The 17,515-nt window shown below is 40.6% G+C and overlaps 2 protein-coding genes across 2 annotated transcripts; both read left to right on the plus strand.

Moving 5' to 3' along the window:
- Nucleotides 1-398: 398 nt before the first annotated feature.
- On the plus strand, nt 399-2,928 carry fosab (v-fos FBJ murine osteosarcoma viral oncogene homolog Ab). The gene is made up of 4 exons (XM_082505697.1): nt 399-714; nt 1,147-1,368; nt 1,463-1,570; nt 1,686-2,928. The coding sequence occupies exons 1-4, from the start codon at nt 583-585 to the stop codon at nt 2,358-2,360; spliced, it is 1,137 nt and encodes a 378-aa protein (XP_082361823.1). The 5' UTR covers nt 399-582; the 3' UTR covers nt 2,361-2,928.
- Nucleotides 2,929-10,987: 8,059 nt separating this feature from the next.
- Nucleotides 10,988-16,280, plus strand: tmed10 (transmembrane p24 trafficking protein 10). Its single transcript, XM_082504385.1, has 5 exons — nt 10,988-11,236; nt 12,180-12,300; nt 13,030-13,103; nt 14,386-14,512; nt 14,909-16,280. The coding sequence occupies exons 1-5, from the start codon at nt 11,051-11,053 to the stop codon at nt 15,028-15,030; spliced, it is 630 nt and encodes a 209-aa protein (XP_082360511.1). The 5' UTR covers nt 10,988-11,050; the 3' UTR covers nt 15,031-16,280.
- Nucleotides 16,281-17,515: the final 1,235 nt, after the last annotated feature.

Raw genomic sequence — 17,515 nt, forward strand, 5'->3', positions numbered from 1 at the left:
CTTCAAGTTTTCACAACAGCGTCTGTGTTTGTTGTTTTACATAACGTCATGCCGCTGTCCGCCACTCTCAAGGTGTATTTCCCATCAGGCCCCGCCTCCTTCACAGGATGCACCATATATGGATACCTACGTATCGGGGATCCCGCTCCGGAATATTCCATTTCTTGAAGACGAGTTTTAGAAATAAACATTTTAAATAGTCACTTATCACCTGTAAATGACTCATTCGTGACTCGTGCAAACAAAGTGTATTGAATTTAAATGGAGCGCGAGGAAAAGTCGGTGTTATTACGGCGTTGTTAAGTCAGTGTTTTGGTGTTTTTTTCCTTCCTGGTGTCGGGTGAACGGCACACCCCTCTCTACGTCAGCAGGCACACTATAAAAAAGGCCCAGCTCGGAGAGTTGGCAGTCTAACTTTGAGTAGCAGAACAGCGACTAAAGAGAACTGATCGGGAGCAGCGCTTGAAGAGTTTTCTCGCAAACCCACTAAAGGACTATCCTGACCTCAAGTTTACATTCGTCCTTAGTAGAGTTTGTCCGGATCTTCTTATTTGCTTACATTTTTTTCGAAAAAAAGGAACGATGATGTTCAATTTCAACGCGGATTGCGACTCTTCCTCTCGCTGCAGCACCGCTTCCCCGTCCGTGGACACTTTGGGATATTACCCGTCACCAGCGGGATCTTACTCCAGCATGGGATCTCCCCAGTCTCAGGTATGTCCGCTTAAACATTGTTAAATCTTTACAACACGCTATTTCAGCTCAGAAAGAACCTGTTGGAGATTTGAATGTTTACTAAATTAAACTGACAAAGCTTAAATTTGATGTTTTCAAATAATAATAATGTTAATAATGAAAAAGGCTGGCTGGAAATTAAGAAAAGCACCCATTGAGTTTTTAAATATATATATTAAAAAATAACTCTGACCTGCGCACCACACAGTGCAAGGCAAGCTTCATTCATCCACCTGGAAACTCCATAGAGAGAATGTAACGTCATAGCTGACATCATAAGGATATTTTTAAACCATCCAGCTTTTTATAGACCCTCCGTGCTTCATTCATAGACATCTTGCAATGCTGCCACCCCTCCTGATAATGTACCAAATGTCCTGACGATCTCCTTTTTTACTTCATTTCCTCCAGGATTTCACAGACCTGACAGCATCAAGTGCCTCCTTCATCCCCACAGTCACAGCCATTTCCACAAGCCCAGATCTTCAGTGGATGGTCCAGCCTGTGGTCTCCTCAGTGGCCCCTTCCCACGGAGCTCACCCTTACACCTCCAGTCCTAGCCCTGCATACTCAAGAGCAGTCATGAAATCTGCAATGTCCAGGGCTCACAACAAGAGAGGCAAAGTGGAACAGGTAATTATCATTCGTTCATGAAGTGTTATGTATATATATAGACTAAGATTATTAAAGAGCAGGGGTCCTAACTTTTACCTTCTATCATGTGCAGATGACACCTGAGGAAGAGGAGAAGAGAAGGATTCGCAGAGAGAGGAATAAGCAGGCAGCAGCAAAATGCCGCAACAGGAGGCGAGAGCTTACAGACACTCTGCAAGCTGTAAGTATCCCATCAGATTTACCATCACTCATCGAAACATGTTTATTGTCAGAGCTATAGCAGAGCTATCCAACAGCCAAGCTGATGCAACTTCCTCCATTTCTCTCTCTTACAGGAAACTGATATCCTGGAAGACCAGAAATCCAACCTGCAGAATGATATCGCCAACTTGCTGAAGGAGAAGGAGAGGCTTGAGTTCATTCTGGCTGCCCACCAGCCCATTTGCAAAATCCCCTCTGAGCTGGGCACAGACTTCCCCCTGACCTCCCTCTCTCCTACCCACTCCTGCCACTCCATTGCAGTGTCCACCCAGCCACAGATCACCGTCTCTCATACACCCGCTATCGCTTCCAGCCAGTCGACCTTCACCTCAACCTCCAACTCCATATTCTCCAGCGCCAGCGCCACCCTCTCCACAGCCACCGTCTCTAGCAGCACAGTCAAGATGTCAGACCTGGAGTCCTCTGTCCTGGAGGAGTCTCTGGATCTCCTGGCAAAGACGGAGATGGAGACGGCACGGTCTGTGCCAGAGGTCGACCTGTCCAGCTCCCTCTACACGGGTCAGGAGTGGGAGGCTCTTCACACCTCAGCTAATACCAATGACTTCGAGCCCCTGTGCACACCTGTAGTAACCTGCACCCCAGCCTGCACTACCTACACGTCTTCATTTGTATTCACCTTCCCAGAGGCAGAGACCGTCCCCACCTGCGGCGTCGCCCACAGGAGAGGAAGCAGCAGCAATGAGCAGTCCTCCGACTCCCTCAGCTCACCCACCCTGCTGGCCCTCTAAAAGACTGTACAAGAAACAATGATTCTTCCGATCAAAGCACACTTTCTTACATAGATGTGCCGATCACAGGGCTATGGAACAGACTTATATTAAATTATTTATGATTTTTATCTGCCTTTATCTATACTTGCCTATAACACCAATGTAGCAAGTTTAAAAAACAAAAACAAAAAAAACCCTCCCCGCATGTTTCAACTAATACCATCTAGTCGTTATATGAGTTCGTATATGATTTATATGGTGCTAGATAACATAACTTGTTGTTTATCGATGTATGTTCAGAGCAATAGTTATTATTGATCCAGTTTGTTTTCTGGTTAATGGAATGTGAGAGTTAACATGTGAATTGTTTGTGAAATTTTAAAAAGAAAAAAACAAACAAAAAAGAAACACGTGCATTGTCTTAACCATGGTCTGAGTGGTCTATCCAAAGTTTTCTGTGAAAACATTAGTCCTTTTAATTTATTAAATTTATTTTTTTACACATAGAGGAATAGAGAAAGAGATAGTAAAGAAGAATGTTGTTTGTAAAATATGTAAATAAAAAGATAGTGATATTTCAATTCAATCATCTGTGCTGGCTGGGTGTGTTGCTTTCCTCTCACGATATCCACACACACACACACATATGTATTTACATATTTATTCAGTTCAAGTCAGGTGTATTCATCAGTCACCTCATGGGGCAAGCACTTTGCGACAGCGGGAAGGAAAAACTCTTTTTAACAGGAAGAAACCTCCCGCCGTGTTTAGGGGAAGAGAGGCAAAGGAAAAATAATTTTAGAAAAGATGAAAGAGAAGAGAAAAAGAGGGGAATATTCTCAGGAGTAGTAAATTAAAAGCATTTCCAGTAAAATGCTTTCAAAAATTATTAAAATAATGCTAAAATTAGCTTATATAAGGCATAGCCATCTTTTTTCCCTGTACCTCCACTTGCTCTATTTATTGTTCCGCCTGTTGCCAGGGTTAACTATGTCAGTGGCTCTTACGTCAGTGCGTTCTTTCCATTTTTTTAATCGTAAACCGTGCGCGATGACGTTTGGACTTCCGTGCCCAAATATAGGGCTCTGCGAGGAGTCTGCTGCTCGCTGCCGCCTGCCAACAGAAAGTAACCGGGCAGCTCGGTCAGCGCTTTCCCCCCCCCGCTAAAACAGATATACGCTCTCTTCTTTCGGCTTTTTCCCCTCTGCCGGTCTCAGGGAGAGCCGATTTAATCACCGACATCTGTGATAAAAAGATGAAAAAGGCTTGCTGCACACTGCTTTCATAACCGATGCGACACGTTTCTCACGTCCAACCGTGCGCGCGCGCACACACGCAGACACAGACATACGCACGCGATCTGTAGTTGTGCAAGGGAACTCGCAGGAGGATCTGAAAGTGACGTTTTCAGCCACAATATACGATGGTTTAATTAATTCTCGTGCATCAGAAGGTCCCCGATTAGCCAAAACATCACCTCCCACAGAACAAAAGACGTGCGAGTTACAGCATAATTCGAGGAAGGAAAAAAAAAGGAAAAAGAGGAGTCCTCAGAAATAATTCATAAAGGCACAGACAGCATTGTCGACCTATTAAATGAACTTCTGCATGAGCGATAAGGGTTTATTTTTATGCTGTGACTGTATGCTAAATGTGGATCTTGTTGAAGCACAGCTGTGCCAACATGGATGCTGAAGTGACAGCATGACATCCAAATGCCATTTGTTAGTTAAAAAGGTCACCTGATGTGGAAGATCTAGAAATGAAATTTTCATATAATCTAGTATAATCTCCCCCAATCCTTACCCCCATAATTTGTGTATGCAGTATGAATTAAAACTGAAGGTCTGGGGGTGGGGGCATCTATTGCCTCTTGTTACGCAGGAGACCATGAAGGCAATAAATGCATCACTTATGCAGTAATCATTGATTATTTCAGATAAATCTCGGTGGTGTGTTTTGTGTGTGTGTTTTTTCCATTGGCATCTCTGCAGATGAATTATTCTGCTTTTATTGCTCCTCACTGTGTCATCAGACCTCTCCCAGCCTTCTCATCTTGTCTGCATGTCATTCTCTCACCTCATTTGCTCATTTCCCCTTGTACCACTATTTCATCATGTGCAGAATCATCAAAAGGCAGGTTGCCTAATGGCTTCACACAGGAAATGCGTGGTGTGTCTGTGTAAAAGACATGCTTGGTGGAAGACTACTGTCGCACAATAACCAACCAGCTCTGACGTTGGAGGCCTTCCAGTGTGGTCACACCCTTTTTTTTGTAAAGCCACACAAGATGTCAGCAGTTGTTGCTGCTCTGCTTCCTGGTTTCAGGGCCTGCTTTCAAATGAGGAACAAGTTTAATATCGCTCAAAGCACTGAAGTAGCAAAATATGGTGTTCTTTATGAGATTGGCTTTTATAGGGTTTCTTGCTTTGTCCTTGCAGTGCCGTTGCATAACAGCCTATTTCTCAGTATCTGTTTTCCTTTACTCTTCAGCAGTACCCCCCCTCTTTTCCTCAATAAAGCTTCCGTGTGCGACCATGCAGCATCTAATAACTCTGTTTATTAATACCCCTTTTGCGGGCTCGGGGAGATGGGGTAGCTGCAGAAATAGCAGGTGCCTATTGCTTCTTTTAACATCAGCATCAACAGCAGTAAAATTAGACCACTGTGACGCCAACCTGCGTCGGTGCTGCAACCCAGGGGAGGAACCAGGCAGCATACGCCTGGTAGAAAGAGAGGAGGAGGAGGAGAAGGAGGAGGAAGGGAGACAATGATGAGGATGAGAGGATTGCAGGGAGGGAGACAGACAGAGATCCCTGCCTTGGTGTAATTGTGAGCACAGTGATGATGAAACAGCTGAGTTCGCCTACGTGCCACACTGACAACAGCTCAGCTTGGCTTGGCTTTGTATTCACAGAAAGCCATCCCCCTGATAGCTTTCTGCTGCTGAGAAGGGATGTGAAAGCTTTTAACAAACTACAAAACATCAGTCTGCCAGTCATGGCTAAGTAACAGAGCAAGAGCTGACTCAGAATAACACTTATAGTAATCAATGTTAAGCACACCCAGTTTTATCCAATTTTGCCCTGAAACAACTCTTTGTCTGAGTTATTGTGAGTTTGCCTGAGGCCCTTTTTTAATGATGAATTACTGCTGTGTGAATGTGTCTTCTCGGTATTTAGAAGTGATAAGGAGCATAACTCATAAAATAACAACAGCTAGTTAAAGGGTGTGTGCATTTGCGTCAGCAGGCTTGTTCTTTAAGGAAGTGTCTGTTCTTTGGAGTCAAATTAAATGAAATTTTGGAACCGTGCCCAGAGGTGACAAAACGGTTACAGTCAATCAGGTGTAAGATTTCAAAAGAAGCTCTCATCCTACTCCTTGAAATGTTTAATTCACAATCAATAAATAAATGTGCCCAGAAAGGGTTGGAATTAACAAACAGAAGCAAATAATTTTTTTTTCTGAACAAGCATGACTTTCACACTTCAAGAACAGCTGAAACTAGTTCAAATACAGGCTACTCATTATTGTTGGATGTAAAGTTTTGTGAATTTCATTTGTAGCCTAAGCTCCTCTGCGGCACAGAGGAGTGTGTGTGACTTGCTATTCTTAGAGGTTTTGACGCAATAAGATACAAAACTGGAGGGATTTCTCTATCCAATAATTACTGTTCACCTGCTGCCAGACTCCCCACTCAGCAGCGTGTCCTCTTCTTGTCTCATGGGATCAGTAACTAGGATGTTTCCCTGGAAACTGGACAGCTCTATCATATATAATTGGGTAATCCCTGAGCTGCTGACAGAAAAATAATAGCGTTTGGGATTTTCAAAAAGACCCAAGCCAACACTGAACGTAATATGTCTTTTTCATAATCTAGATCCAGCGATTACAGGATAGATCTGGATTATTAGTAACTGTAATGAGAAAGGGATTTTAGTGACAATATTTAGATATCAATAAGCAGATTGTGGGGGGTTAAAAGACTTCTAACTATAAGACTGCTATTTATTCAGTGAAAGGAGTTAAAGTCCCTGATCGATCTATTGTGCTTCTCTCCACCTTGAACTGGCTTGTTTGCACAAGCCTTCCCACGCTCTGCCACTAACATTAGTCTCAGATATGTAGCCTCTCTGACCCACTAGGGGGCCCAGGTTAAAAATATTCTCTGGTCTGCAAAACACTAACACAAGGATTTTCTGAAAATGATAGCTCCCTCAAAGGAAAGTTGAGAGTTATTTTTGTAAATACAGCTGCTGCTGTGTGAGTTAAAGTGCGGGGTTCTTGTTGTTTACTGCACATCCCATATTTCCAGTCTTAATAGGAAACTGACCACCAGTCTACTGAGTGGTGTTAGTTGAACAGAGGGCTAACAGGGAGACAGAGGCAGCCATTCAGGTCACATCCTTTTGAGAGTCATAAAAGTCCAGAACAATTTTTGTCCTAATGACTGTTATTCATTGCTCTGTGAACTGCAGCTACAGCTCTGGGCTCTGCATATCTTATATTGTGATAGGATGCTTGAATAAATGAATAGTGTGAATAGTGATGATCTTTATAATGATATATTTAGCTTACTGTGCAAGGTCACCTTGTCTCCGTACCCAGGAAACTCCTTTTTTGGAGTTGGAGCACTCTACAGAGCGAACAATACACCTGATGTAAACACTCCATCCCACACAAGACCACTACCGGGGCAGGGGTAAAAAATTGCACTTTGTTCAGCAAAGTAATTTAATGGCCAGATAAAATATAGTTGATTCATCCCAAAACTAGGGAAATGCCAGTGGTACAGCAGCCAAGGAATTAAAAAGAATGTGTAAAAATGACTTCAGTAAAGGAGAATAGCTCAGTTAAGCAGAAAAATGGAATTTAAATAAATAAAGGGGCCTAAAAAATAAATAAATAAATAAATAAATAAATAAATAAGCAGAAATGAAAAAGCAATGTGTAAAAATCTGATGATACAATAAGAATACCTGTTATAAAGATGAATAAGAATAAACCTTTAAAAAATATATGTATATTTAGCTAGCTATCTCACTAGATGATAGCATAGTGATGATACTAATGTCAGAGCAGGGGTGTGTTCTCCAGGGGGGCATCGGATGGCACCAGCTCCAACTGATGCCCCCCTACAAATGATTTGTGCCCCCTAAAATGAGGGCATTAGATAACATTACTGTTAATTTTATAATCCCCCAAATCAGTAGATATATAATTCTAAAGGTGCCATTCCACATAATGAGTACACTTACTTTAGTTACTTTAAAGCTTTAAGTAACTAGCTTAAAGCTTTAAAATTTAAACAATGAACCTGTGAACTATTAAGCTACTTGATTAGGATTTTAACGTTTAGTTTGCTTTTACTTAAATGAAAAGTCTAAATACTTTTTTCCACTTTGAAACAATTTTATCCAGTGCAAGATTATGTTTAAGTTAATAAATTGGATACAGGCATTCGTGAGAGCCTAAAAATCATGTTTTCTACACCAGTTTTCTACAATGCTTTTACTTCTGATGAAATATTCTGACTTATTAGTACCTCTGTGCCACGGTTCTTAAACAATCTTGGAAACACGCCTGTGTCACAGCGGTCATTTCCGTCTCATATGCAGTCTTTGGTTAAAACACACTGGAAAGCTTGAAGAACATTTCCTACAGATCCTTCCAAAAGGCTTAAAAAGAAAAGAAAAGAAACCAGGTAGATTTTCCTGTCATAAGTAGGAGTAAGCTGTTCTGCTATTACAGTAAACATGTTAACAGCCCGGTACAGAAATTGTTTTGGTTTTTCAAGCTAAGGTATCTCTTTTAACAAGACCTGTGTGGCTGGGGCAGAGCTAGAGAAATTTTCTTAGGGTGGCATGGAAATCAGAGGGGGTGGCAAAAGCAAAGCCATTTCTTTAGACACATACAGTAGTTACATTCTGTAATATGCATTATATATAAATGGTGAAAATACATCAAATGCAATAAGTATACACGTTTCATATAAACAATAACAATAACAAAGTCTATAACTTTCTTATTGGCTTTATCCCAAATCATTAAACATTTCAGTTCGATCTTATGTACTGTACAGCCAACATAATAAATAAGCATGTAGCTCAATAAGTATAAACTCCTGAAAGCTACACAACATTAGGTGGATCAGTTAGAAATGCAAGTCTAACTTCTCTTTGGCACTTTTTTGTTACATGCTTGAATTTACACATAAGGTCAGAAATCTGTACTGTCAAACACTACTGACAACAGGAAATAAAGCCAGCTCAACACTATGGGTAACACATTTTTAATGCAAGGGTAACATTTTGCAATATATTAAGTTTTAGAATTTATATTCAATGTTAACTGTAGCTAGGGTAAAAGTGTTCATGCTATAAACAACACTGTCATATGCAAAACTATGGTTGCACTAGGGATGGCAAGGGATTATTTTAGGATGGCACATGCCACCACAATAGATCTGCCCCTGCCTGTGTGGTTGCTTTATACAATTTATATAATCATCATGTTAAGGCAGGTCCTGAAGACCAGAACCAGACCACCAAAGGTTCTGTTGTAACCCACTGAATGGCTCTGCAAAATGTGACAAGTGGAAAGAAGAAGGGTATAAATTTCATCGTTTTACTAACAACAGCCTTAACCTGTTAGACACAAAAATACGAAGAAAATAAACCAATAAATATTCGACATGTACATGTTTTTATTGTTAGTATTCCACTAAATAACAAGTAAATAATAAGTTCCCTTTTTTTTCTTTACAATTTTTTATGTTTTCACAGCAGGCGCACAGTAAAGTTTGACTGAAAGGTGAACGCTGACTAGGTTGCTGTCTGCTTTGAACCTCTCACGTCTCTGTAACTGTCGTCAGTAACTGAACTGAACTCTGTTGGTGCCTACATGAAAATTTTAAATGACAATATCTAGCAAATAACATGGTTTGCTACGTGGTTAGTTTTTTTTTTCTCTTTCTTTTTTTCAATTGATCTGCGTGAACTTGACAAACAGTACAAAAGTCTGAGCTCCAGTTTTAGTGAGAAAGAACTGGTTTTAGCCAGGAAAACCCCTGCAACCTGATACAGTATGCTCCAAGAAGAAATTACGCACTTCACTTAAATGCTCCGTTTATGACCAATATACACAAAAAGTAAAGCTCTGAGCAGTTGGAGTTGTGATTAATTTAGGAAAACATTTAGCAAATAACTCAAGAGTTGTAGTCATTCCTCTGACACATTGTGACACACTTATATACAGTATGATTTAGTCCTTTAACATACAATATGTGCTTGTCACACCAAAGCACTAAAGCTCATTTACCATTTTGAGTATATCTTGTAAATTTCCCCATGCTTATCATTAATTCCCCCCCTCCAAGTGTTTCCTTATCTTTCCCTCTTCTTTATCTGTGGGGTTGATTATATTTGGTTTGTGAAATGCAAATATCTGATGTTTCAGCGTAACTGTGTGTAAAATGTACTGGACAATGCAACAAAGTGGCTTATTGTGTGCAGAGAGTTGAATATTGTGACAGTACAGGGTGGAAATGGAGAACAGTTGACTCTCTGCTGGAGAATCTACTTTTCTACTTCATGTAATGACGATGTGGAGCGTTATTATATGAAGTAGAAAAGATTCTGTAGTTGAGGGCTTCACTAAATAGAATATAGAAAGTGCTCCCCTGCCTGCCCAGTGAGTGGTACAGAAGGCAGTCAGGATTAGCTTACACATGATCAAAGGATGAAGAAATCCTCCTTCAGCTTTCACTGGCCAAAATTTTGATTCCTCTTCTGTTGCAGCTGCTGTCTGTTTGGTGTCCATGCCACCTGTCATTGATCGCTGCCTTTACACCAATTTAGAGTTTTTCACATATGCATGTACCAGTCCCTCCCTTTGTAGATGATACACTAGCAGATTTCTTAGGTGTTGGATGCTTTGTGGTAAGGGCTCTTTGTGACCTGAGCAGTTATTTTTACAACAGTTTAGTCATAGAAAAGTCTTGCTGTGATTCTTCTGGTAGTTTCTGTCAAGGTAGAGTCCTTGTAAGTATTTTAATTGCCTGAGTGCAAACCAGATCTGCAATGTCATGCCTACTGCAAATGCATCCTTCTCTTTGCACCAAAGTTATAAAAGTAAACCATAACTTAACAAAAGACTAAAACTAGGTGCAAAACTGTTTCAGCTACTTTAAAAATGTAATTTAAAGCTTACTCCGCCACTCCAATCAAAACAAAACAAAAAATATTTCTTAGAAAAACATTTTTTGCCACCCATAAATCAAAATTTCAACTCACTAACTCAAAACATCAATATCTTTAGTTTTAGATATAATAGATATGCTGGACAAAAGGTTTTAAACATGCGCTGCTGCGAGGCAGGACGAAAAGAGGAAGTACACAGAGAAGACAATTGCCTGGACAAAGTGTTTATATTTTTATATGCTTTATTCTTAATTCCATGAATATTGCTCTTAACCAGTTGGCAAGCCTGGATATAATATAATAAAATGACTGTAAAGGGACTAAGATAAACTAAAATGAACAAAAAATAAAACACTTGGACCTCACCCGAACTTCACGGACACAGGATCTGCAGTTGGAGTTCCACGTCCAGGCCAGCGGCGGCGCTGGAGTGCTAAGGGAGGCCGGTAGTGTGAGTTGGAAGTCGGTGTTAAGCTGGTTGGCTGGCACGGTCTGGTTGGTCGGTTGATGGTAGCCATGGCTCGAGTCGCTGCGCTACTGCTCTTACCGGTTCTTATTGAATCGGTATTATCAATTTCCTTCTTTTTACCGGTCAACACCAGAAAGTGTTTACGGGAGGAGATCCACAAAGACGTGCTAGTCACGGGGGAGTATGACATAAGCGAGCAGGCGAACACGAAAACTAATCTGAAGGTGAGCGCAGACCTGCTGGCTAGCTACCCTCACCATTACCAAGTTTGTTGTCGGGGCCGAAATGGCTTCAATCTGGTTTTTAATGACCCGATGCATCGCTTACAAGTGACTCTCGTGGCTATATATGTTAAATCGAGTAATTTCTGCTGCGAAAATGTCTACTGTTGTTAGCATTGTAGCTAGCCCAGGCCCAGAAAACCTCGGCTTCCTGGTTTTAGAAGCTAATTAGCCAGCTGGCTACAGTCAGTGCTCGCTAACACTCCCGTTCAGGTTAATTTGAGGGGTAATTTACTTTTTAAAAAAATTAGTTAAGATACCTTGACACTAGTGAGCACTCGCTGTAACACACAGTGCACGTATTTATATTAAAACATTGGAGAAACGACCCTGCCGGTGACTTCGTCTGGGCTCTGCTGCTGTTACACGTCAGTCTTAGGGTCCATTCAGCTGCCAAGCACAGCTTAGCCATATTAGCACATTAGCTTCCAACACGTCAGTGATGGTTTGTGTATTATTTAAATGAAGATCTTAAAAGATTTTCCTCACATCAAAGAAAATGACCGATATTTATACTGTTACAGATTGCACTGCGTCCTCACGAAGTTATTTTGTTTTTTTTACTCCCCTCATGTTCTAACAGCTGGCAGTTTAATGGCTTGCGTGGGGTGTTGCAGCCTTGCATTTTCAGACACATGTAAGGATGACAAGCAACCATCATCACAATCTCAGCCTATAACTATCTAGAAAACGACACAGTTGAAGTGTCTGAAATCCTCATGTTGGTGTCATAAAAATACCATTATTAGTGATAATACTGGTCAATGATTTAAAATTCCCACATTAAAGAGCAAAGTAATTCAGTATTGATTTAAATATTTCAGTTAATATTCTGCTGTTTCTTTGGCTCTTGACTGTTGTTTATTGCTTTTGTGTATCTTTGCAGATCACAGACTCCTCTGGCCACACTCTTTACTCCAAGGAAGATGCTTCAAAAGGAAAGTTTGCATTCACCACAGAGGACTATGACATGTTTGAGGTTTGCTTCGAGAGCAAATCACCCATGGGTAAGCATGCCAACCCCCCATGTGTGTTATGGACAGCTGCTGCTGTTCACACACACTTGGTTTTATGCCTTAGTCACTGTCAAATCTTCTGATTAACCATTTAACCCGCTGTCTTCATCCGCTATTACTTATTAGTTTTAGTAGATTTTGCAGTGATTTTGGGTTATATCGATAGATGGTCATGAAACTGAAAAGTGTAATTAATGAAAATGATTAATAAAATAAATGAATGCAAGTGATATTCCAGCCACTGTTGGCCTATAAGGTGGCTGGTGACAACAACTAGTGCTAAATGTTCAACATGACATAATGTACAACTGAAAGACTACATTTATTGATTCTTTACATGGGGATTTCTACATTTCAGATAGGGGGAAGAAATAAGAAAGGCCAAAATTATCATCATCACATCAAGCCAATGTTTCAAAATCAGGGCATCGCTACAAATACATCAATTATCTATACGTTTTATGTATTGATTCCTATTTGCACTGTGACTGTTAAAGTTTTACAATGCTTGTCTTTCCTGGTGTGTAAGTTAGTGATTTTTAGTTCAAGCTTCACAAAGTGCTGTAAAAGAATACACTGTATTCTTTTACAGCACTTTGTGAAGCTTGGTAAAAAAAAAAAAAAAAGTGCTAGAAAGGATAAATTATATAAATGATGCTCATTTTAAATGTTTCAGTGAAATTGAATATGATGATTAAAGTTTTTTGCTCTTTTAATCAGGAACTGGAAGAGTGCCTGACCAGCTGGTCAATCTGGACATGAAGCACGGTGTTGAGGCCAAAAACTACGAAGAGGTCAGAATCAGTCTGAAATGTTTGTTTGTTTTCATATAGATGATGCACATGGTGTCTTGGAGATCAGGTCAGTAGGTTTTCTTGAAGCAGCCTACAATATCTTCACTGTTACATATAGGTTTAGTCTCATGTTAATCAAATGTTACGGAAGCATAATCTGGCAGTTGTGACCTCAGTGCCTCCTTTTTTAAAACTTGTCTTTTTTCCTGGAAGTACTGCTGTAGTTGTCTTTTGTTGAAGGACAGTGTTGACCTCAGGGTGCTTTGGTAATGTGTGCGGGGGGTTCCCTGGCTTCACATCATTCAATTTTTCTTGTATAGGGACGTGTGTATCGTCACAGTACTTGGGTTCCTTTCCCGAAAATGTATTACCACTAACTGTGACTGCCTTAGGCAACACTTTAGAAATTTAGGCGTGATAAAGAGCTGTGAGCTGATGATCAGTCCTCCCTCCCCACCCACACGCAGCGCACAAACATTACATGCTGTTCTTTGCGTGTTGATGGATGTTCGCCGAGACTTCCAAGTGGGCATTCCTGTTTGTGGGTAGCTGCAATTTCAGCTCCACCCACCATGTATTCACCTACATAGATGGACATGTTACTTATTGAACAAATTTGCAAGCTGTTCAGTGGGGGGTGTAGTTAAAAACACTGGAAGAATTCCTCACTGTTGCAGAATACTTGAGAATGTGTGCTTGGTAGAGCCGGCTGTAGTGTGCTGTGTTTTTGATCATTTGGCAGCTCACGGGTTTTTTACATCCAAGGTCCTAATGGCTGAGTGGGCCTGAAAAATAAATAAATATATATTTTACTTTATTTATTTTTGTTTCACACGACTAAAGGATGCATAGAGAAATTAAGTAGAAACATTCAAACCTGTTTCGGGCAGTTTTCCAGGCCTTTCTTGGACTGACGAGAATTTGTTCTAGTGGCTTACATCAAGTCATGCACAAAAAAAACAAACCAGGAGCTACCACATAACCAAGAAACTTTCTGACGCTAGTTGAGTTGGTACACGTCGTGCATTGATATCATAAAACGCTGTGGTTGGTTGTGGTTGCGGAACAAGGCCAACCACACCCAGGCTTTTCTCAGGTGCAATTGTTCACACCAGAGTTCGAATGGCAGATTCTCATGAACCTGTGTAAACAGGAATGCTTTGGCATACACACGACACTAGACTGACACCTGCTGGACAAATTATTTAATAACCCTTCTTCTCAAGCTGTTGTACAACCTTCTCTGCCATTTCCCTCTGATCATTTTCTTTTGTCCCTCCAGATTGCCAAGGTGGAGAAATTGAAGCCTCTTGAGGTTGAGCTCAGGCGCCTGGAAGACCTCTCGGAGTCCATCGTGAACGACTTTGCTTACATGAAAAAAAGAGAAGAGGAGATGCGGGACACCAATGGTAATACAACCCAGCACATAGCTATTCAGTAGCTCTCTCACTGAATTCAGTTTAATTTTATTTATATAGTGGCAAATTGCAGCTGTCACCTCAAGGAGTGTATTTTAAGTTAAAAATCCAACAATCCCAAAAGTCACACAACTCCTTATAAACTTGGACTTGGTGACTGTGGGAAGGGAAAACTCAGATTTAGCATAAAGAAACCTCTAGCAGAAGCATTGTCGGGCTGGATCAGCCATCTGCTGCAAATGTTCCTTTGTTATTGTTTTCTTAGGAAGTAGCTAAAGACGTCAGAGTAAAGTTGTCTGCTTGTAGTGGTTACTTCAGTGATGAACAAGGAGTATTGCATCACTGTCCTATAACACGGCTACCCTTTTTTCGGTCATCTGTCTACAGAATCCACCAACACACGCGTGCTGTACTTCAGCATATTCTCCATGTGCTGTCTGATTGGGCTGGCCACATGGCAGGTCTTCTACTTGAGGCGTTTCTTCAAGGCTAAGAAGCTGATTGAGTAGAGCGACCCGCTCCCAGCTCCTTACCTCGCGGGACGCTGCCTGACGGTCAGCCAACACATCCAAACATCCACCCTCCTTGGACTAGCTTCAGCAAACAACAGCAAGTGGGGGCTCAAAATCTAGTTTTCAAGGCTGAGAGAGAGAGTACCAAGGTTTTCTTCTGGGGAAAAATAAAAGTAAAAATAAAAAAAATATCACCTGCTTATTTAGTGGTTGGAAACATGAAAAGCGCTGTAGGGAGAAATGCACTGTAAGACATGGGAGATGTCCGTCTCTGTGGTTGACATTTCTGTCTGCACTGTTTCGAATGTTGCAGCTCACTGAATAAGAACTTCGAGCGTTCGTTGAACAGCAATGTTTGATTTTGAGCTCAGTTTGAATGGATGTGCCATGAGCGAATGTCTTTTGCCCTCCTGTTTATACACTCATTCTTTGCCATGCCAAGTAAACTAGATCCTTGGTGCCCTTTTATTGAGTGAAGGTTCTTTGAAAACACAGTTTGTTGTTACTTTGATGAGACAATTGGCAACCACTGAACTTCTGTGTTTTGTCACTTAATTTGCATACATGTCTGGTAGCTAAATTTAACTGTTTTTTTTTTTTTTCATATTGTAATTACCACTTAGTTCTTTCAACTGGTAATTTTCTTTTTCTTTTTGGGGGTTGTGAGTTGTCAGTAATATTCTTAGTTGTAAATTAGGTCATTTCTATGGGCTCTTGCATAGATTTTTGTTTCGGAACATTAACATCACCTATCAAATGAAGCAAGGAACCAAAAACCTTGTTCCTAGGAAGGAATTTGTAACATCCTATGTATATGGTTATGAGTAAAAACACCCTCCTGATTTCTATTATACAGTTTATATATATCTATATATATATTTGTGAAAGCTTCTCCTGTCAGAGTGCAATGGACAGAGGTGTTGAAATGTAAAGCTGTCCAAGCATTTTCAGTCACAGGCCCTTCTTCTTGACACTGGTAGAGCTAATTATTCTTCTGAAATTTCACAAATATCAGTTCCCAACTACAGTATGTGCAGATCCATCCAACATGCTTCTTTCCAGCAGAATTGTTTTGGCTCGGGGTGGTTGCAGATTGTTTTTGATGGGGATAATTTAAAGCATCTGTCATGGGGTACATTTTTAACAGTGAACGTTGTGCGCAGTCACTGATTTTTATGTTGACTGATTAAATTTTGTAAATTTGTGTTGGGCTTTTATTCAATAAACTATTGGATGGATTTACATTATTTTTGTTTTGTCCTTTGAATTGCCTATTTAGGCATTTTTGAAAAGTAGGAGACGCATGTAGAGTGCATGTGCTCTCATTGGCTGATTTGTTATGTACCCCTGCCCAACTGCCAAGTAGTGCATGCATCTAATCAATCACATGGCAGCAGCTCAGTGCATTTAGACATGTAGACATGGTCAAGACAACCTGCTCAAGGTCAAGCTGAGCATCAGAATGGCGAAGAAAGGTGATTTGCGTGGCTTTGAATGTGGCCTGTTTGCTGGTGCCAGATGGGCTCGTCTGAGTATATCAGAAACTGCTTGTCCACTTGAATTTTCTCCACACAACCATCTCTGGGGTTTCCAGAGTATGGGTTAAAAAAAAAAAAGAAAAAGGAAAATATCCAGTGAGCAGCAGTTCTCGCAAGTTGGGTGAAACTCCATCATTGATGCAAGAGGTCAGAGAATGACCAGATTGTTTTAATCATTTTTAGTCATGTTTTTATTGTGTTTTTACCGTTTTAAATACATCGGAAACCTCCATTTATTTATTTTTGCCTTTCCACGTTTCCAACATGTTACATATGCATGTTCTGTATTGTTTAGCTGTAAAGAAGGCTAAAGAGCAATTTCTGCTCGTATTTCACATGTACTAATGCTTTATAGCGGTTTTAAAAACAAAGCCTGTTTGACTACAATGGCAACTGTCACTTCAGTTAGACTGTCATTCTTCTGTTACTGTTGGTTGATTGAAAGCAAATAATAGCTCAAAAACACTTGTCACACCCAAGGTATTCAGAACAGCGTCTATGAATGGACAACATACAGAAGTTTGGGAAGATGGGCTGCAGCAGGAGAAGACCACACCAGGTGTATTTCCTGTCTGCTAACAACAGGAAACTGAGGCTAAAGTTCACGCAGGCTCACCAGAATTGGACAAAAGAAGATTTGGACTAAGGAACATGAAAACTTGGATTCCGGATGCCTCGTATCACTGGTTCAGGATGGTAGTGATGATGTAATGAAGTTGGGGATGTTTCTTTGGCAGCATCTTGTTGAATCTTTGCCACAAAGAATTAAAGCAGTTCTGAAGGCAAAAGGGTGTGCTAGTGAAGTGTGTTTATGTTTGTTTATGACTGTTATTGAATCTGCTGAGTGCTACAGTTTCTAACATGAAGCCATCATGTTAAAGTGACTTGATGCTTTCCAGTAGCCTAATATTTAGATGTGGAAGTCACCTTTTAAATGTATTTTT

Source organism: Aulonocara stuartgranti (assembly GCF_965226115.1).
Source record: "Aulonocara stuartgranti genome assembly, chromosome: 15".
NCBI classification, from domain to species: Eukaryota; Metazoa; Chordata; class Actinopteri; order Cichliformes; family Cichlidae; genus Aulonocara; species Aulonocara stuartgranti.